Source organism: Diabrotica virgifera, chromosome 2 (genome assembly GCF_917563875.1).
Source record: "Diabrotica virgifera virgifera chromosome 2, PGI_DIABVI_V3a".
NCBI lineage: Eukaryota > Metazoa > Arthropoda > Insecta > Coleoptera > Chrysomelidae > Diabrotica > Diabrotica virgifera.
In genome coordinates, this window is record NC_065444.1 from 165,940,812 (window position 1) to 165,964,133 (window position 23,322).

The following is a 23,322-nucleotide window of genomic DNA, read 5'->3' on the forward strand; positions in this document are numbered from 1 at the left end:
CCTCAAAAAATATGGGCCTGAAAGTAAACGAGGAGAAAATGATGGCATCAACACCCAATAATAGAGCCAGAAACATCGGTTACCAATTCACTGTTGATAACTCTACCTTTGAAGTGGTGGACAAAATTCGCATACTTGGGCTCCCTGATCACCAAGGAGAACGTCATGACGGAAGAAATCAAGCGAAGGATAATCCTAGCGAACAAATGGTATTTTGGACTGAGTAGACATATGAGAAGCAGAAACTTAAATAAAAAAACAAGAATTACCATATACAAAACCCTTATACAACCAGTGTTGACATATGGATCGGAGACATGGACCATCTCCAAGGCAGATGAAAACCTTCTGCTTATATTTCAACGAAGCATCCCGAGAGGAATATTCGGTGGCATCTGTGAAAATGGTATTTGGAGGAGGAGGTGCAACTACGAGGTATACCACAGATATAAACATATATTTGGTGGTAAAGACGTAGTATCTCTTATAAGAATAGGAAGAATAAGATGGGCAGGACATCTAGCAAGATCACAGCATAACAACCCTCCTAAAAGAATCTTTATGTCACAACCTGTGGGAAGTAGAAATAGGGGTAGGCCAAAACTTAGACGGAAGGATGGTGTAGATGAGGATGGAAGAAAAATAGGCGCAGCAAACTGGCAACGGTTGGCAATGGATAGGACTAACTTGCGTAATAGACTTGGGAAGGTGGAGGCTCTTTCATAGGGCTGTAGCACCATTGATAATGATGATGATATCTCCTAAAACAACGAATACTAGGCTCTCTCATCCTTGCAGAACCAGCTCGTTAATAAATCACACTGTTAAAGTGTTTCTTCAAATGGATCAGTTATCACTGATCAGTCACCCATTTTCAGATATTGACATTTTGACAGAATACCATTGTTTACACACAGGCGCATCATTTGCTGAGGAAACATATTAAGTACTATTACGGGTCCCTCACTAACAGACCGTAATTCGTTCAGTTTATTTATGAAATATATAAAGTCGCCGAGTTAAGAGGCAACAGAAGCGATCAACAGGTAGCAACAAATGCGGTCCAAGATTGCGGCTGTAATTTTGAATATTTTGTCGAGATGTTTATCACACATATTCGTAATATAATAAAGAATGGCGGTACGGAGCCCAATTTGAGAAATCTGTTAGTATGTGGAAATTACTCGATAACTAAATAAAATATTGCAAAAAGGAGGCTGTACCGCCATTGAAAAGAACAAAAAATATACTTTCTTCAAATAATAAACTTTTTTATCCCACGCCTAGATTTTGTGTCACATTGAATCTACTAAAAATCGATTTTCTATAACAAGAAATCGAACGTGACTGACTCGGCAACATTTAGCGAGGCTCTGAGTATAAAAATTATTGGTTTTAATAGTAAAATGTCACTGTCAGTGTCGAAATACCAACCCAATGTTGCCTCACTCTTGAAAGTTCGCAAAACTTTCGAAAAACAAAATTATTTATGACGCGCTACTGTTTACTCTTAATATGTTTCACAAATAAACGCACAAACGAGTAAGGGCATATCACTTTGTTTAACATTCGACTATATGCAGAATATTTCACCTCCATGCATTCCTATCCTGCCGTCCCAAGCAAGAAGGTAGTATCTCTAAGTTTTACAATTTTCGAGTTTGCTCTTTTATATGGGTTCGTATACAATTATTAAAATACCTAACAAAGCAGTAAGCCTTCATTCCTGGGTCTGGTAGACTACTAAAACTCAACTTGTTGTTAGGCATTACTTAAATAAAAGGCAGTAAGTATCTTATACAAGCCTAAAAGGCAGTATCTCCTACAGAAAAATATGGAGATACTGCTTTTTAATCCAGCAACTGCTTGACTGCTTTTAAGCAAGGTTGTAATAACATACCTTGCTTAAAAGCAGTAACCGCCATTTTCATTAAAATTTATAAAAATATCTTATAAAAAAATAAACTTATTCAATGATATGAAAAAGAACTACAACGCGGTTAAACAATTCCGGAATTAATAAAGATTTTCATGGTGGCTTAGCCCTGTTTAATAAAGTCTGCATTATCTCGAAACTTACATTTGTGCAGATACTGCCTTCTTTATTAGGACGGCAGTATCTAGGAAATGTACTATTTTAGGCAATTATCCATGCTTCCATTCTCAATTCATAATGTTGGTCATGGAAGTGCTATGTTTTACCTAAAGTTCCTATTTCTAAGTTCCCAAAAGAAATTTTCCTTTTTTATCCACCAGATAAAATTCAAAACAAAACTCCTTTTCATCTTCAGCACCATCAAAAGCATAAAGTGTGACTGACATTAGCCATTCACCTCGACGTGGTCAGTATCTCAAGAAATATGAGTTTTTGGGGGTGTGCCACCCGTCTATAATAATTGCTGAGATATTCTCTTTGTTTATAAGCTAAAATAGTTATTTATGAAATAGTTCGTGAACACGGTTTTTGCGAAAGCACGGTATGAGCACGAGCGACAGCGGAGCGAGTGCTAAACATCGTGTAAGTTCGCCAACATATTTCTGCCAACAAACTTCTGCGCCCGTGATAAATATGTCTTTTTCTCTCAATTGTTGTACAATATAATATTCCTTGATATTTCCTAATTTGCCCAAAGTACAACTAGTTTGTACTAGACTATGTCATGAACTTCTCTATTTATCCAGGGTGTTTGGTAAAGAATAGCTTAACCTTAGATTCCAGAGCTTAAAATAGGTCGATTTAAGCTAACTTAAGTACTCTAGTACGAAAGTTAATAATAATCGAAATACAGGGTGTCAAAGTTAAATTTTTATTTTGTTTATTTTTGAATATTTCCTGGCAGGCACAGGTTAACAACACGGAATTTGGTAGGCGGGGGTTTATTGAGAGACAAATCTAAATTCGCCACCAAGAATGATGTATTACTCAGAGGGCGCCACATACGTCTTTCAGCGCTGAGTTAAAACGTTCAATTTTTTTTATCCCCCACTCTACATATTTTTGAACCAAAACTTTTGTTCCCTTATTATTTGTACTAAAAAAGGTGTAGTATCTCCAAGGTGTAGAAGGTAGTATCTCCAAGTTTTACAATTTTCGAGTTTGCTCTTTTATATGGGTTCGTATACAATTATTAAAATACCTAACAAAGCAGTAAGCCTTCATTCCTGGGTCTGGTATAGGTACTATTAAAACTCAACTTGTTGTTAGGCATTACTTAAATAAAGGCAGTAAGTACCTTATACAAGCCAAAAAGGCAGTATCTCCTACAGAAAAATATGGAGATACTGCTTTTTAATCTAGCAACTGCTTGACTGCTTTTAAGCAAGGTTGTAATAGCATACCTTGCTTAAAAGCAGTAACCGCCATTTTCATTAAAATTTATAAAAATATCTTATAAAAAAATAAACTTATTCAATAATATGAAAAACAACTACAACGCAGTTAAACACTTCCGGAATTAATAAATATTTTCATGGTGGCTTAGCTCTGTTTAATAAAGTCTGCATTATCTCGAAACTTACATTTGTGCAGATACTGCCTTCTTTACTAGGACGGCAGTATCTAGGAAATGTACTATTTTAGGCAATTATCCATGCTTCCATTCTCAATTCATAATGTTGGTCATGGAAGTGCTATGTTTTACCTATGCCATAAGGGTCTTTCTAAGTTCCCAAAAGAAATTTTTTTTTATCCACCAGATAAAATTCAAAACAAAACTCCTTTTCATCTTCAGCACCATCAAAAGCATAAAGTGTGACTGACATTAGCCATTCACCTCACCGTGGTCAGTATCTCAAGAAATATGCGTTTTTGGGTGTGTGCCACACGTCTATAATAATTGCTGAGATATTCTCTTTGTTTATAAGCTAAAATAGTTATTTATGAAACAGTTCGTGAACACGTTTTTTGCGAAAGCACGGTATGAGCACGAGCGACAGCGGGGCATATCACTTTGTTTAACATTCGACTATATGCAGAATATTTCACCTCCATGCATTCCTATCCTGCTGTCCCAAGCAAGACGGTAGTATCTCTAAGTTTTACAATTTTCGAGTTTGCTCTTTTATATGGGTTCGTATACAATTATTAAAATACCTAACAAAGCAGTAAGCCTTCATTCCTGGGTCTGGTAGACTATTAAAACTCAACTTGTTGTTAGGCATTACTTAAATAAAAGGCAGTAAGTATCTTATACAAGCCTAAAAGGCAGTATCTCCTACAGAAAAATATGGAGGTACTGCTTTTTAATCTAGCAACTGCTTGACTGCTTTTAAGCAAGGTTGTAATAACATACCTTGCTTAAAAGCAGTAACCGCCATTTTCATTAAAATTTATAAAAATATCTTATAAAAAAATAAACTTATTCAATAATATGAAAAAGAACTACAACGCAGTTAAACAATTCCGGAATTAATAAATATTTTCATGGTGGCTTAGCCCTGTTTAATAAAGTCTGCATTATTTTGAAACTTACATTTGTGCAGATACTGCCTTCTTTATTAGGACGGCAGTATCTAGGAAATGTACTATTTTAGGCAATTATCCATGCTTCCATTCTCAATTCATAATGTTGGTCATGGAAGTGCTATGTTTTACCTAAAGTTCCTATTTCTAAGTTCCCAAAAGAAATTTTTCTTTTTTATCCACCAGATAAAATTCAAAACAAAACTCCTTTTCATCTTCAGCACCATCAAAAGCATAAAGTGTGACTGACATTAGCCATTCACCTCACCGTGGTCAGTATCTCAAGAAATATGCGTTTTTGGGGGTGTGCCACTCGTCTATAATAATTGCTGAGATATTCTCTTTGTTTATAAGCTAAAATAGTTATTTATGAAACAGTTTGTGAACACGTTTTTTGCGAAAGCACGGTATGAGCACGAGCGACAGCGGACCGTGTGCTAAACATCGCGTAAGTTCGCCAACATATTTCTGCCAACAAACTTCTGCGCTCGTGAGAAATATGTCTTTTTTCTCACTTGTACAATACACTATTCCTTGATATTTCCTAATTTGCCTAATCACTACAACTAGTTTGTACTAGGCTATGTCATGAAATCTTCTATTTATACAGGGTGTTTGGTAAAGAATGGGCCATAGCTTAACCTTAGATTCCAGAGCCTAAAATAGGTCGATTAAAGCTAACTTACCCTAGTACGAATATTTCCTGGCAGGCATAGGTTAACAACACGGAGTTTGGTAGGCGGGGGTTTATTGAGACGAGAAATCTAAATTCGCCACCAAGAATGATGTATTACTCACAGGGCGCCACATACGTTTTTCAGCGCTGAGTTTCAATTTTTTTTACCCCCCACTCTACATCTTTTTTGATCCAAACCTTTTGTTCCCTTATTATTTTTACTAAAAAAAGGTGTACTACATTTATCTTGCTAAACTTAGCTGTTTTCGAGACAAACACAAGACATGTAAAATCTGCGATGCAACATAATTTTATGAATGTAGTTACACCCGAAAAATAAACTTGAAACCTTTATAATTGTGCACGTTCTCATATTTATGTTATTGCATCGCAGATTCCATCTGAGGGAATTATTGATACACTTTAGGATATTATTATGGTTTTAAGTTTATTTTTTGGGTGTAACTACAATGATATCATGCAAAAAGATATGTTGCATCGCAAATTTAAAATGGGTTTATCTCGAAAACGATTAAGTGTAGCTAGATAAAATGTAGTATACCTTTATTAAGTAAAATATTAATAGAATAAAAGTTTTAATTCAAAAAGTATATAGAGTGGGTAATAAAAAGGATTGAACGTATTAGATGAGCGCTAAAAGGCATATGTGGCGCCCTCTCGGTAATACATCATTTTTGATAGTGAATTTAGATTTCTCGTCCCAAAAAATCCCTCTAATGCTCAATCCCTCTCAAAAAATACCAATTTTTTTGTTGTTATTAGACGCCTGTCAGGAAATATTCAAGAATAAATAAAATAAGGGTTTAAATTTGACATTTTTGAAGGTAAGCTAGCTTAAATCGACCTATTTGAAGCTCAGGAATATAAGGTTAAGCTATGGCCCATCCTTTACAAAACACCCTTTTTAGTACATAATAGGTTTGTTCTAGCATCAGTTTCAAACGGTTTGAAACCATCAGCGAATAGTCGATCAGCGCGAGTAGAGGGGATAGCACTGGTGACTGTATTATGTTCTCTCACTGACCAACTATTTGCTGACGGTTTCTGACTAGTTTGACTGTTTGCTAGAACAAACCTATTATTTATACAGGGTGAGGCAAATAAAGGGCCTATTAGAAATATCTCGAGAACTAAAGGCAACAGAATCATGAAAATTTGAATTAAGGGGTTTTGAAGAGTCTTCTATTTAATGAAAATATTTTCATCTATTTGCTACTTCCGGTTATACCGGAAGTTGCTTATAACTTCGTTTATTTATATGGGACACCCTGTATATTTTTACATTTTTGGATTCTCTTCGCTGTCTTTTTTCTTAAAATATGAGGTTTTGTATTGTTATACAGGGTATTTTAAAAGATAATTACGTTTTTTTATTAATTTCGTAGCAACATTAACACCCTGTAAAATTGTAGTAGTTTGACATCTAAAACTCTAATCTAAAACTCTCATCTAAAAATGACTTTTAATATAGTCTACTATTGTTAAAAATCATTATTATAGCTAAATTTTTAATTTTAGTATACAGGGTTGGTCGAAACTCGGAATGAGTATTTTCTGAGTTTTCTTAAATGGAACACCCTGTATTTTAGTATTGTAATGAAATTATATTTTATGGTACTTTTTTATTTCTTAAGCATTCCCTATACCTAAATGCTTTAATTTGTGCTTAATTGTTAATCGCACCAACTATCTTAACTACGTAGGTATTTTGATAGCTAAACCATTATTGGTAATTTTAAGGATCAGTCTGGATTAATATGTATTTATTTGTAAAAAATTATTTGTCATTGAATTTTTTCAGGGCCAACCTAATAAAATTTTACGTATTTTTTGTTGCATTTAATGTTTAGTTTGAATCACCAATAACTGACAAATTAAAGCAATTAGGTATAGGGAATACTTATAAAATAAAAAAGTACCATGAAATATCATTTCATTGCAGAAAATATTCATTCCGAGTTTGGACTAACCCTGTATACTAAAATTTCAAAATTAGCTATGCTAATGATTCTTAACAATAGTAGACTATATTAAAAATCACTTGAACGTAAGCAGAGTTTTTAATGTCAAACTATTACAATTCTACAGGGTGTGAATATTGCTACGAAATTAATCAAAAAACGTAAATATCTTTTAAAATACCCTGTATAATATTACAAAATCTATATTTTAAGAAAGAAGATATTGAGGAGAATCCAAAAATGTAAAAATATACAGGGTGTCCTATTTAAAAAAAGGAAGTTATAAGCAACTTCCGGTATAACCGGAAGTTGCAAAGAGATAGAAATATTTTCATTTAATAGATCATCCTTCAGAACCCCTTCAGTCCAATTTTCATGATTCTGTTGCCTTTAGTTCTCGAGATATTTCTAATAGGCCAGTTATCTGCCTCACCCTATATAGGGTCACCCTAAATACAGAACTATAGGCAACAGAATCATGAAAATTGGAATAAAGGGGTTTTGAAGGATGATCTATTAAATGAAAATATTTTCATCTCTTTGCAACTTCCGGTTATACCGGAAGCTGCTTATAACTTCGTGTAACTTCAAAGGGCTGTAATTTTTTTATGTGCACATTTGTACTAAGTTAAGTTAGGTTCAATCGAACTATTTTTGGTCCCAGAATATGTGATTTAATTTATTACCTGTATTTTTGTTACACCCTGTATTACATACTACTAAAAAATTCATAAATAAAGCATATAAAGTATTTCATCTTATTGAATTTGTGTTTATTTTCAGGTAATTCTATTTTCATAAGCGAGAGGTTTGCAGTGGGTGAGTTTTTCTAATAAAATATACCGATCAGGTTTGTAACAAAATTTGATTATGTATTAATTATCAAGTTTTTTAAAATTATTGTTTTGTATAATTAAACGAAACTGAAACAGTAAAGCGTAAGAATTAAATGCGGGAAAGAAACAGGTTGGAAAGCCAAGAAAGTGCTTGGAAGACACAGTAGACAGCGACAGACAAGCCCTTTTAGGAGTCCGTGGAGGAGAAGACAAACAAGGGTGGAGGCAACAAAATAAGGGAGGCCAAGGCTCAACTTGGGCTGCAGAGTAGTAGAAGAAGAATTAAATATTTTATACAAGAACCTGTGTGCGCAAGAAGTTTAAAAAATATGGTTAGATAATATAATATTATATTCAATGTTAGATAGATATAATGTTCAATACAATATTAGTGCAGTCACTGGAGGTTTTCACCTCCGATTTCGTTGAACCTCCATCAATTTTCATGAAAATTAGTGAGTAATTAGAGGATACCTCAAGGAACAAAGGTGACATGATGCCAACTTGCGCTTTTACCCTGGGGGTGGATGCCACCCCTTCTTGGGGGTGAAAATTATTTTATTAAAAATAATACCCTAAGTCGATAGAGGGACAAATAATAAGAAAAATTTGTTATATAAAGTTATTAAAATAAGTCAACACTTTTTGAGTTATTAAAGACCAAAAATTTTATTTTTTCGTAAAAAAATGCATGTTTTAAATCGGTTTTTCACATATAAACCAAAAACTATAAGCTTTTACAATAAAGTTATTATTACTAAAATTGAAGATAATAAAAAACAGAATACATTTCTCACATAAAAAACTAAACTAATGTTAGTTCAAAGTGGGTTATTAGCAATTGAATGTGTATTTTCTTCGCCTAGTACTCAAATCTAAGTATTCAAGCTTAAATAACGGGAAAACGATGCAATGTATAAAATATTCCTGCTAAACATTTGCCAAAGTACTTCGGAATACCTATCAAATTAGCTCAGAAAGAGGTAATAGCGTCAAAATTAAGTAAGTTATAATGAAAATAAAAGAACCCTTTCGAATTTTTTAGGAAAAAGTGAAAAATAAAACATACGCCATTTCCACAAAAATTAAAATTTATAGTAATCCTTACAAAAACTTCTTTATATTAGCATAAGTAATGTTTTTGATTATTTTGACCGATTTAGAATGCATATTTTTGAAAAAAAAGTATAATTTAGAAAATCATAATTTTTAAAATTATTGTAATTCTCATATTCTTTTGATAATAACTTTAAAACTACTCAATATACATAAAAAATTATATGTAACCTAATTTTAGTTGTTTCTATGCCAAATATTTTATCTCTTTTACTATTTCTTTAGGGTAAAAAATAACCGAGATAGAAACGTTTAAATCATAAATTTTGCTGTGGGAACCACGCAACCGGGGTCATTTAACCTTTTATTCTAAAAAAGTAAGGGGTTCAAAAGATTAGGTTTAACGTGATTAAATAGTACTTGGAATTATCTTTCAAACAGTTTTTAGATGATCCTGATGTCGTAAACAAGAACGGAGTTATTAAAAAAAAAACAATAACATTTTTTGGAAAAATTTTTAAAAGATAAATTTTGAAAAAATTTTGGAGCATAAATCTTAACGCTATCAACATGTTCGGGGGCTCATTTAATAGATATTTTTAAGTACTTTGACAAATGTTTAATAAGTTTATGTTCTAAAATGTACCAGTTTCCCGTTATTTCAGCTTGAATACTTAGAGTTTTTTACTCGCCGGCAAAAATATATATTCAATTACCTCACTTTCGGTTAAAACTAAAAGGTTTTTGTAGTAAAGAGTTTATTTCATTTTTTATTAGCTTCAATTTTGTTAATAATAACTTTTTTGTAAAAACTTACACTTTTTGAGTTATTGATGAAAAATTGGTTAAAAACGTGTATTTTTCTCAAGAAAAATTAAAATCTTTGATCTTTAATAACTCAAAAAGTTTTGATTTATTTTTATAACTTTATATAACGAATTTTGCTTGAAATTTATCCCTCTATCGAATTATGGGGTTATTTTCAATAAAATAATTTTCACCCGCGAGAAGGGGTGGCATCCACCCCCAGGGTAAAATCGCAAGTTGGCACCATGTCACCTTTGTTCCTTGAGATATCCTCTAACCACTCACCAATTTTCATGCAAATCGATGGAAGTTCAACGAAATCGGAGGTAATAGCTCATATCCACCTTCAGTGACTCCACTATATGTTCAATTAGATAATATAATATATTCACCAAAACGAAATATTATGTATGTGTGTATTGTAATAGAGGGCAAATAGTAATACAAAAATTTAACTGCTATTGTAGTATTACATTATTTTCAGTCTTAGGAATTCAATAATACTTATAAATTCAACAAAATTTTTTGCATAATGATTGCAATCGTATTCTGTGCATTTGGATTTATTAATCTATGATAACCATCTTAAAAATTGATGGGGTCTTGCTCTTTGCTAGACGATAGTAACATTTTAAGACAATCTTTATTTTATTGATTTATTTTTTATTCTTTTATTGCTTACGTATATACTTTGAATATTTATACAAAATCACAAATATTAGATAATACCACTAGAAAACATGCCCTAGAAAACATTGCTTAATATTTATTGATGGGTCGATAATTTAATAATATGTGTTGACCCTTAAATGCAAATAAAGATTAAATCAACATAGTATAAATAAGAGTAAATTGATTGGCGGTGTTAATAAATCAAACGTCATCATGAAGTGCATAATTATTGTTGCTACCGTTTTATGCGTCTTAGCTGCCGTAAGTAGTCTGTTTATTACAACTTTTTGTATTTAAGCTTTTTGTATTTGCACTATTTTAAATAGCCATAAAGAAGAGCAAATAGTACTTCTGAAATTCTTGGACATTCTTAAATTTTAATTGTTAAAAAGTGGTTTTTTTCCATTACTACTATTTGGAGAGAGTCCTTTTTCTTCTTATTATTAGCTCAGGCGAAACTCGTTAATATCTCGCACTTGGTCGTATTTTCGGTAAACTCTAAAAAATCCCGTGACCTCAACAAAAGTCAACAGTTTCCTTATTGATAGTTTTAGGATCTCTTGTGCTTCAATCCTCAGTTAACCACTGAATTCCTGCCTCATATCACCTGGAAGATTGCAATGGCATAGAATATTTGTGTAGCAGTATCTTCCTCAATTTCAAATTATTTGCAACACGCTTCATTCACCTTACCTAATTAGCATAAATGTTCCGTAAACGACAATGTCCAGTCATCAATATTAATGACCATCTCTTGTATTCTTCTTCTTTTTCGTCTAGCAATTTACGTCCACATCTAAACATAAGCCTCTTCAAGTCTTCCTTTCCATTGTTTTTTGTTGTACGCTACTTGCAGCCAATTTTCCCGGCAGTTCGTTTCAGATCATCTGTCCATCTCATATGAGGTCTGCCTCTGGGTCTTTTGTGTTGGTATGGTCTCCAGGTTAGAATTGTTCTGTGCCATTTGTTTAGATCGCTCCTAGCTATCTATTCAGCGTATTCTCGTTTCAATTTTAATGATTTTTGTAGGACATCGGTGACTTTGGTTTTCTGTCTTATCTATGTTTGTTTTCCTGTCCTTAAGTGATATGCAAAGCATTGCTCTTCCCATCGCGTGTTGAGTGACTCTGAATATGTTCATATTCTTTTTTGTGATTGTCCATGTTTGTGCCCCATATGTTAATATCGGAATAATTCATGCATCAAAAACTTTAGATCTAAGATGTAGTTGAATTTGCTGATTTTCGAGTATATAGTTCAGTTTGCCGAATGCTGCCCATGCTAACTTTCTTCTTCTTTTTATTTCTTCCGTTTGAATTTCCCTATTTAGTAATATTTTTTGTCCTAAGTGTATATTATATTCTTCAACTTTTTCTATAACTTTGTCGTTTATTATTGCCACGGTTTCTTTGGAATGCATTACTTTTGTTTTGTTTAAATTCATTTTCAGTCCTATTTTAGAAGATTATATGCGTAGTTCTGGAAGCATGGTTTGCAGTTCTTGTAGGTCAGTAGCTATCAGGATTATATCATCCGCAAATCGTAGATTACTGAGGTAGCGGCCATTGATGTTTATTGCCTTATATTATATTTCCAATTTAGATTTTTAAACACGTCCTCCAAAACTAAGGTGAACAGTTTGGGGGATAGAGTGTCTTCCTATTTGAGTCCCCTGTTTGATGTTACAGTGTCCGTGTATTCATTTCCATTTAGGTAGTATGTAGCCGTAGCTTGGTTCATAATTTCTTTTATTAAGTTAATATATCTGCTGTCTATTCTACAATTTTGCATTGCGTTTATTACGGCCGTGTGTTCTATAGTGTTGAAAGCTTTTTTGTAGTCTACAAATACTATAAAAACTGGAAACTTGTATTCGTTACATTTTTCTATTAGAATTTATGTGGTTAACAGATGATCGGAAGTTGAATAGCCTTTTCTATTCATCTAATTTCCTTGTTAGTCGGGTAGTTATGACTTTGGTGAGTATTTTATACAGGTGTGACAGTATACTAATGGGCCTGTAGTTTTCCAACTTTCTATTATCACCTTTCTTGTGTAATAAGATTACTTTAGAGTTGTTCCAGCTCTTAGGGACTTTGCTCTGGTGTAAAGAACTGTCTATAAGCTTAGTTACAATTGCAATGAGTTCCTTACCTCCTTCTAGTATCATATTTGTGGTAATCCTATCTTCTCTTGCAGCTTTATTTCCCTGCATGTTTTCCAATGCTTAGTTACCTCTGAAATTGTTACTTTTGGCATTATTTCCGATCCAAAAATGTTTATTAATTTCCGTGCTGGTCTCATTTCATCGTCTTGTTGATGTGTTCTGTAGAGTTCCGTGTAAAATTCTTCTATTCGTTTCAGTATGTTTTCTCTAGTTGTGATTTCATTTTCGCTTTTCCCAATAATGATATTATCTGACGTCGTCCTAGTGTCGGTCTGAGGCATTTCATACTCTTATTTTTTTTTCAATACTTATTGTTATTAATTTTTCTTCTTCTTTTCTTTTTTATTTTCTGATTCCTTTTCTTATCTCCCTATTAATTTCTCTATATTCTTCGGTTCCCTTTTTGTAAGATTTATTTAAGATCTTCATTTTTTCTATTTGTTGTAATATTATTTGTCTAATTCATTGTGAGTTGTTTCCGGTTTTTTCAGTTGCAGAATGCTTTTTTTCACTCTTTCGGTTATAAGGTTATTCAAATCATCAATATCATTGGAGTTTATCTACTGCATGTTAGCTTGATTTGTTAACAGATGTCCATTTGTATCTTTTTTCATGTATTCTTTTTCTTTCTAGTTTTTTGTTTATTTCTAGTTTTGTTCTTATTACTCTATGGTCGCTTCCTAGGCCAAACTGATTTAATACCGATACGTCTTTTACTAGGTTTCTAATTTTTGTTAAGATATAATCTATTTCATTCTTTGTCTTTTTATCGGGGCTTATCCATGTCCATTTTCTGCTTGGTTTTTTATTGAAAAAGGAGTTCATTGAGTACATATTATGTCCATTCATGAAATTGAGAAGCATTTCTCCTCTATCGTTTCTTTTCCCATATCCATAATTGCCAATAAAATGTTCATCAAATTTAATGATAACTTTTTTATCAAAATTTATAATCTCTTGTATTAAAGTTCATCAAATTGAATGATAGCTTTTTTATAAATATTCTTGATTATTGTCTTAGTCTGATGCCTTTAAGTAGCTTTTCATTTCTTTTGATTATTATTTATCAGCTACTTATGAACCTAGTTTTTTGTAGCATCTTTGGTGATGTCACATAATGATTATGTGGGCTTACAAAGGATCTGTTACCTTTGTTTTGCCAAGAAATTGCTGGGCCATTCCCATGTACGTCTTCTTTACCAGTAGGTACCCATATTAAAATTATTTTATTATCTATGTTTTGGCAATTTGTTGAGGAAACCTGTTTAGGCCTCCTCTATTTTTATTTGGCAAATTGGTTCTTTACTGCCGCAAAAACCAATCGGCTCTCTAAAGTTTTAATTTTTTTTTTTGCTTTTGGTCCCAGTCCACGATTTCATCAATGCAGGGCACCAAAGCAAAAACTTCAACCCGAAGCACAGTTGTCAATTGACCTACGCTGTAAGATTTATTATAATTATATGTATGCCTGAATACTCCTAATCCAGTACCATGAGCTGTTTTACATAGATCCGACAGCCAACCATATTAAATCTTTGCTATACCAAAAATTATTAGTTTTCTTTCACTTAGCACATTGCATTGATATTATACGTAGTAGGAGAAGAAAGTATGCTAAATTTGCAGTTACTCGAGCGTTATGTGGACCTATTGGGTTGTGCAGAGTGGGTCCTCAAACCAAAAAAATTAAGTTAAGTTTTCCATAAAATGAGGGACTTTCCATTTTTTAATTTAATTTTCCAATTTCAACAACCGTTTTTCCGACTATAGGTCATCTATCCATAATTCGAAAAATATCTCGAATAAAAGTTGCTTATTTTTACGTAACAAATCCAAATCTGCAATAAAAATTGTAGGCTACTATTTAAGATTTTAAAGTAACCCCCCCATCCCACCTCCGTGGGGGGTGGCTCCTTTTCTAAGGATACATTTTTGTTTCGCACCCACCTTATCGAACTCCCCTGTAATAAGAGCCATTAGAGTATTATATGGTAAAGGTACATTTAAAGAGTACAAGGTTTCTCCCCATGTGATAATCTGACGCGCTCAATTAACTGCAAAAATCCCCGTTTGGGCTCCCCTATCAATAGGAATGTATGTTAGTCTGTTCTTCCGTGACACGTTTTTTGCACCATGATTCATTTTTATCAGCTAGTCTGTACATAATGTGTTCTTAAATGACAGTGTCCAGTCATAATTTCGGTAACCGTTGCGATCCTTTTTTTATTTTGGAGAGGATCCTATTTGTTCCGAGGATTGTTAATCAATATTCTTGATTATTTCCGCAGTTTGAGTTTGCCCATGACTGGCTATCGATTTATTTTGACGATTCCGTATCGACCACTTCTGAACATCATTTTTAAAGAATTTTTATTAATGCGAAAGATGAGCCATTCGGTTTTTTGCCGATATTATTATTTCTCCGTATTTTTTCATTCAGGCATACTGCGGTTCTGTTTGCTCTACTTATGGTAGGGGAGCAAAGTATGCTAAATGTGCAGTCACTCGAGCGCTTTGGGGACCTATTGGGTTGTGAAGAGTAGGTCCTAAAACCAAAAAAAGTTAAGTAAAGTTTTCCATTTTAGTGGGCGCTTGCCATTTTTTAATTTAATTTTCCATTTCCAACAATCGTTTTTTCCGATTATAACGCCATCTGTCCATAATTCAAAAAAATGTTTCGAATAAAAGTTACTTATTTTTACGTAAGGAATCCAAATCTGCAAAAAAAAATGAGGGCTCCTATTTAAGATTTTAAAGTAACCCCCACCCCACTTCCATGGGGGGTCGTGTTTGGTACCATTCGATAGATTTTTCAAAAATGTTGAATAAGTGTATTTTACAGTTTTTCGATCTGATGTTGATTTCGCGAAATATCGCGGGATTCGTATTTAAAATATTAAATTTACCCCCCACCCCTCTCCGCGGGAAGACGTGTTTGGTATCATTCGATAGATTTTTAAAAAATATTGGGCACATATTTTTTAGTTTTTCGATCTGTCATTCATTTCGCTAAATACTCGCTTTTTTCTTGTGAAACTTTGGGACTCACCCATTTCCTTACGCCAGGCTCAAATCGTCAGATTTTTGAAATATACACTCTTTTGCATGTACTTAACTTACCTTATCTTAATCTGACAATTTCGAGTTTTTTTAAGGATAGATTTTTTTTTTCGGGCCCCCCTTAACGAACTCCCCTGTGTTAAGAGCCCATATATGTTAGAGGTACATCTGCAGGGTACCAGGTTTCTCCCATATGCTAATCTGACGCGCTCGAGTAACTGCAAAAATCCCCGCTTGGGCTCCCCTACCATTACTAGATTTTGCACTTCTCTTTATAGCTTTCAGTAGTATGATACTTTGATCATCATCACGTAGGCTACAACCCTGGGTGGGTCCTGGCTGACTGTACAACTTTCTTCTTCAAATTTGTTCGGTCTTCCATCAACCTAGGGTCAAATGGGATGTTCATTTTTCGGAAATCTGCTTGTATGTTACCTTTCCATCGCATTCTGGGACGTCCGAGTGGTCTTTTGCCTGTAGGAATCTCCTCCCATACCAGTCTTACAAGTCTCTCGTTATGAAGTCTGTGCACGTGGCCTGCCCATCTTAGTCGCTGTGATTTAATTTCTTGAACAATATCGGTGTCATTGTAGAGTTCTTTTAATTCGAAGTTGGTTCTGATCCTATACTGGTTTGTGTTAAAATCGTGGTGAGGTTCGAAAATTTTTCGTTCAAAACGTCTGAGCTTTTCTTTGTTTGATTTGGTCATGGTCCACGTTTCGCAACCATATTTTAGTACAGTTCTGACGATGGATTTATAGATTTTGATCTTGGAACTTCTTGTACGATTTTTTGATTTTATAAGCTTAGCCAGTGCGAATAGACTGCGCTTTGCTGATTGGATTCTGTCTTTTATTTCTTCAGTAACATCGTTGTCAGCTGTGATTACGGCCCCCAGATACTTAAAACGTTGTACTCTTTCGAAATTGAAGGTGTTGACCTTCACATTTTGTCCTATCCTCTCTCTTCGTGTCGTTCTATTTATACACATATATTTCGTCTTCTCTTCATTAATCCTCAGGCCTACTTCGCTTGTTGCTCCTTCCACCTTGTTGAAAATGGCTTTTGTGGATAAGATGGAGTCTCCAACGAGATCAATGTCATCTGCGTATGCTAGTAATAACTTGGGACCTTGAACCGATAGCAGTTCTCTTTTTAAAATGCTACTAAATAAGGAGTCTAATGCGCATAATCTTTTAAAGGTTTTATTAACTACAGTATGTGGGCGACCGGTCTCGGCATTTACATTTTGTATGCCATCATCAGGCCCTAAGAAACAAAGCTAAAAATGAATAAAGCTGTGTCAAAATACAGTTTGCCCTAGGTTAAGTTTTAGGTGTTAGGTTTAACAATAGGTAATAGAACACAGAAGGTGTCACAAAAGTGTTCGAATAGACCAGCACTAATCTGATATTAACTGTTGTAGTCAGTATATGATATATAAAGTATTAATAATTAAAATTATTGGTACTTACATATCAGTACAAAAAGTTTACAGTGTACAATTTGTTGTTAAAATTGTGACAAATTAGCCCCTGTGTCCCATCAGATTTCAAACTCATTTGGTCTTCTAATGTGTTCGTCAGTTGCCTAGGTGTTCTAGAATTGTATCTCTATCAATTCTGATGTATGTGTATGAGATACTTGTAGTTAATTTTTGCAATGTTCGTTGGAACTTACAAAAAAATATATGACAAAAAACAACGATGTTACTTGACTGCACAAACGAAAAATGATAAACAACACATATATCAACTTGTAAAAAACTACATCTCAATAACCAATTGGTAATTTGCAAGGAGGAAAATCCTTTTTTTTTATTAAGTTGTAAAATTATAGGAAAACTTTTTCCAGTGAGATGTAATTAACAAAGGACAATTGGCATTTGACAGATGGTACTTTGTGCAGTCTCTGTGTTTTATGAGTTTGCAATCTCAGAACACTTTAGTCGATTTTTAGATTTTATAAAAAAAAGGTCTGTTTTTATTTCGGCCGACCTCATGACTTTCTCTAATACAAGGTTAAAAAGTAGTGGAGATAACGCATCACCCTGTTGAGTCCACAGTTGGTTTCGAAGCTGATATTTTGATGCCTAGATATTTAAACCTTATCCCTTATTCTTTTTGGAAAAATTTTGGAGAAATATTAAATTTTCTGGCAGTTCTAATAAATTGGTGCAGCTTACGTTGTAAAACATCTTCATTTTGGGAGATTAGTATTGCATCGTCTGCATAGCTGATTATTTTCTACTTTGGTTGCTTTTATTTTAAATTAGTACCGTTTCTAGATTTGGCAATACGACTGACACCACTCCCTCTAAGGGCAAAAATTAACTAATCCCAAATATCTACTATATCAAAAGGATTAAGTTACAGTAGGACATTTTCTGTGCTATTAAGCCCCAGTTGACTTGATAAGCTGGATTATCTCAAAAAAATTTTCGTACTCATCTGGGCGTCGCTTGTAGAACAGCTTTCTGTATAGTCTTATAGAGATGTTCATTGAGGCTCAGCTTTTTTATGTTGCTTAGGTTGCTAAAGATTTTTTGGAACAACTCCAGTAGTAGAAACAACAATTAATAGATATCGTCTAAATACTTTCAATTTTCCATTGACTTGTTATTTGTATTTCGAGATATATTTGGTGATCTTTTCGTTGTATTTAACACGCAGATTATGGGTCTAGGACATTTCGCCGTCGCCGTTTCGCCGTCGCCATTTCGCCGTCACCGTTTCGCCGTCGAGCCATTTCACCGTCGCCGTTCCGCCGTCAAGCCATTTCGCCGTCGCCATTACTTGTATATAAGTTTTGAATGGTTTTCGAACGATTATATTTCGAACACTTTTGCATAATGAAGTTTTTTATTTTTGATACAGTAAAAACAATTTTAAATTGAAATCCCTTTTCTCAATATTGTGTATTTCCGGAAATCTGACAATAGTCATATTTTTAATACTGTAAATATTTTATTTTTCAGACGAAAACAATGTATAGTTGAATACGAAAATTTAACTGGGTTTAACTAGCAACATCAGCATTTTATTTACACTGACATTTAGTATATAAAAAAAGTTAGTATGATATCACGTTCTTGTAAACTTAACCAGTGCCGGAATGGCGACGGCGAAACGGCCGACGGCGAACTGGCTCGACAACGAAACGGCCGACGGCGAAACGGCCGACGGCGAAGTGGCTCGACGGCGAAACGGCGACGGCGAAATGGCGACGGCGAAACGGCGACGGCGAAACGTCCCAGTCCGCAGATTATTACTGTTAAATGTCGCCACATCCATTCGTGTTGTTTGCCTAGTAAGTTTATTAACTATTAGTATCAGATCCGGTCTATTGTGTGCCAATGGTTGATCTGTGAGCACAGTACGATCCCAACATAGCTTGTAGTTGTCGTTTATTCATTTATTCATACCATTCTGATAGGGACACCTTGATAATAAGGGAGATGGTCGATTTGAAGAATTCCCAGTTTCCCAGCTAGATCTTGATAAATAATTTGACCTAATGAGTCATGGCGTTCTTTATAATCAGTTCCGACAAACGCCTGGCATTCCCTAGTAAGACGATGTTGGTTGGTTTCTTGGTCTTGACACCCATATCTTCATTTGTCTTTTTATACCTGAGGGTCTTTGATAAAATACTTCAGGAAATAATCTCTAGTTGTAATAACCTGATCCTGAATTGCAAGTGGGAAACCTGCTGTCTCGATAAATATCTTTTCTAATGTCAACCCATCGTTCGATGCTGTATTGTCGACATATTCTTCGTTGATCTTCTTGAGCTGCCGCCCATGCAGCGGTTTACCCATCCCGGTGAGCATTTTCTCTTACTAAAATAGGTCGTTTATGAGCAATTCTTGTTAACCCGGCATTGGTCGCTAGGTAGATTGTTACACTGTCGCGCCTGAGATTTTCTCTCACATATCCAAATTTTGCCTTTTTTACAAAATAAAATTTTTAAAAGAGCTTTCAAACTTTTTTTATTAACTAATAATAAGAAAAAAATAATATGACATAATATAGATAATAATATAATAAAATAAAAAGAAATAATCGGAATTAAACAAACATTAATCAATCTCCGTATCTTGATACTTTACGGCACAGCACACAAATATAACAAGAATGCTCTGGAAAAATTGATTGATGACAATAATTACAATTTTTTTACACTATTTCAGGTTTTAAGTGCCAAAATAAAATTAATTTTTATGTACAGTTCGTAACGGGGGTGGTCGCTTGATGAGAGAATGTCTCACTTAAAGCGCGCTGACTCAAAAATTGGGTGATATTAGGTCAACTGAGTCACTATCTAAGCGTACGAGTCTATTAGATTGTCGAGGGAGGATAGTTAGGAGACTAAAAGGAACTACAGAGCGTATAATTTCCCAGAAAAAAAATTCTGTGCAATTTTCTGAAACCGTGAGAGAAAATCTCATATAGCGACCACTGGCGGGTTAAGCGGGGTTTCGTGATCAACTACGCAGATTACACAATTTAAAGTAGATGTACTAGCCTGCATCTGAACATGAGTTCTTAATTTGGCAACTTTTATATCCCATTGCTAATAATAATAATAATATCGTATGTCATTTTTGCCGGGGAGATCCTTTCGGATAGTTCCGGCGCCATTTACATCTTTAACCCTGTTTTAAGTAACTAGTGCCGATGTACACTAGCCCAGGGGGACCGACGGCTTTACGTGCTCTCCGAGGCACGGTGAGACGGCTCGTGTCATTATTGGAAATGAAAATGGTTTGTCTTTGGCAGGGCTCGAACCCACGTCTACTGGCGTATGAGGCCAGCGTTTATGCCGTTACTCCACGGCAGCTCCCCATTGCTAATTACTAATGTCTATGCCATTAAATAAAAAAAATATCCCATTGCTCATGTATGCCCATGAGTCCTTTTCCCCCTAGATACCGTGGTAAGGTTTTTCTCTCTATCGTTTTTTTATTACTATTATTATTATAATATTAAAATTTTATTACAAACTAAAATTGTTATTTATAATAAGGCTTACACTTTTGAGGATACTGTTATGGATTAACTGAATAAACTAAGATTCAAATTTACTTTATTTTCCTATTTCTCATAAACATTTTTCAGAAACTCATATCTACAAAGCAATAATCTGTCTTGTTTTCATTTCGTTGATGTGGGTAATATTCGTCTGTTTTCTTTTTAACTATCCTTAATGGTATGTAATGCAAAATATAAGAGTCATGGAAACGTAGACAAGTTTTTGCAGTTTATTAGGAATAAGAAAATAAATTAAATCTGAATGTTAGGTTAAGCAGTTGGATCTATAAAAGCATTCTCACAATACAAAGGCAAGTGTGAATATACATAATAAGTTTAATTCATAAATATAATAAAGTTATAGTTTTAGTATGTTATGTTAATTGGAATGTATATTAAAAACATACTAAAATTATAACTTTATTATAATTATGAATTAAACTTATTATGTATATTCACACTTGCCCTTGTGAGAATACTATTATACAGGGTGTCTGCGTAACTTGGAACCATATGGGAAACTTTTTTAATATCAATTTTACGAAAAAAAGTTAATCTTTATAAAATGCTCTGCATAGCCTAAAACCTATGACGCAATCATCAGATATCAAATTTTAGTATACGAGGTATGTCAAGAAATATGAATTTCGCTCAAGAGTAAAGTGCCTTTATATTTCAAAATATCGAAAACTGTCATTGAGAAAAGTTGTTTGTAATTAAAAATTATGTTATAATCTGCATTTACACTCCTCTAAGTGAAAATTTTTTTTTTTGAAAATTTTCCTCAGATCACGGACCCTCAACATCACTTTATTTATGATAGCTCCGTTATTATTGATTTTACGAGAAAAATGTATTCTCCATAAAACCTTCTGCATAGTATAACAACTAAGATAAAATTATAGGATATTAAATTCTGTCAATTTTATACGAGGTATGTCAAAAATATGAATTTCGCTGAGGAGTAAGGTAACTTTATGTTTCGCAATATTAAAATTTATTATAAATAGTTGTTCAGAATTAAAAACTATGTTTCAATATGCAATTGCATTCTTCTAGTTGAAATATTGTGAACTATAAAGGTATTTTACTCTTGAGCGAAATTCATATTTTTTTACATACCTCGTATAAAATTAAAAAAAATTGATATCTTATGATTGTATCTTAGTTTTATGACTATTTAGAAATTTTTATAAAGAATAACTTTTTTTCGCAAAATTAATAATTACGGAGTTATCATAAAATAAAAATGATGTTGGGTATCCCTAATTTTCAGTTTTTTTTAATTAAAAGAGTGTAAATGAATATTATAATATAGTTTTAAATTACAAACAACTTTTATTAATAACAATTTTTGATATTGTGAAATATAAAGGCACATTACTCTTGAGCGAAATTCATATTTTTTGACACACCTCGTATATTATTGATAAAATTTGATATCTGATGACTGCATCTTAGGTTTTAGACTATGCAGAGCACTTTATGAGGAATAACTTTTTTTCGTAAAATTGATATTAAAAAAGTTTCCCATATGGTTCCAAGTTACGCAGACACCCTGTAGATCTAACTGCTGAACCCAACATTCGAATTCAATTTATTTTCCTAATGCATTCTTGTTAACTATAACATAAACTCCAGGGAAATAAGCTAGAAATAGATGATGTTCGGTACACTCAAATATCCAGGTAGCTGACTACATTTTTAGTTATTGTAGATCTATAGGAAGAAAACCTACCTGTTTACTGTCTATGTAGAGTTCGCGTCCGTTTTTTAATTATAGTCTGTTCGCTAAAATCAGACACAACTGGCTTTTGCCAATTAGGTAAAATTGGCAAAAAAATAAAACTTTGTGATTTTATGTCAACTATTTACCTTTTTATTGGGGTGCAAAAAATCGAAAAAATCGCGTGTTTTGCACTAAATTGTTAAAAATTAAAAACGGACGCGAACTCTAGACAGGAAACAGGTAGGTTTTATTCCTATAGGTCTACGTTAACTAAAAAAGTAGTCAGCTACCTGGATATTTGAATGTCCTGAGAAAATCCTTATTTCTTTGGACTAATACGTTTATGCTTACACTAAATAAATTTTCTATCTCGTAGGCCAACGCAGCACCTACTAAAGAGCAAATCGAACATATCAGAAAAGCTCATGAATATTGTCAGAGCCAAGAAGCAACTAGAATTGACGAAAATGTTTTTGAAAAACGTAGGAATGGAGAAAAAGTAGATGACCCAAAACTGGCAAAACATGCTCTATGCATGAACGTTCAAGCTGGACTTCAAAAGGAGAATGGCGACATAAATGTGGACAAACTTAGAGAAATTGTAAGTGACGGTACTAGTGACCTAAATCTTATAAACCCAGTCGTAGAAAAATGCAGTAAAAAAGAAGGCGACACTGCTGAGGATGCTGCTGTTAATCTTATCAAATGTATTTCTTCCCATGGTCGTGGACCGCGTGAACCTGGGCATCATTGAAAATTAATTATACATAAATAAAGAGAGGAAGTTGGGATATTTATTTTGTTTGTGTTTTCCTTTTAACATTCTATTACTATGCTTAGTT

General features: G+C 33.6%; 1 protein-coding gene across 1 annotated transcript; it reads left to right on the forward strand.

Moving 5' to 3' along the window:
* Positions 1 to 10,533: 10,533 nt before the first annotated feature.
* Positions 10,534 to 23,273, forward strand: LOC114329534 (uncharacterized). Its single transcript, XM_028278678.2, has 2 exons — positions 10,534 to 10,752; positions 22,857 to 23,273. Exons 1-2 carry the CDS (start codon positions 10,705 to 10,707, stop codon positions 23,232 to 23,234), a joined length of 426 nt encoding a protein of 141 aa, XP_028134479.2. The 5' UTR covers positions 10,534 to 10,704; the 3' UTR covers positions 23,235 to 23,273.
* The last annotated feature ends 49 nt before the right edge of the window (positions 23,274 to 23,322 follow it).

Excerpts from the sequence above, each read along its gene's own strand:
- LOC114329534 (XM_028278678.2), top strand. The coding sequence starts at position 10,705 with ATGAAGTGCATAATTATTGTTGCTACCGTTTTATGCGTCTTAGCTGCC. Across the intron at positions 10,753-22,856 it reads TTTTATGCGTCTTAGCTGCC|GCCAACGCAGCACCTACTAA; the intron begins GTAAGTAGTCTG and ends TCTATCTCGTAG.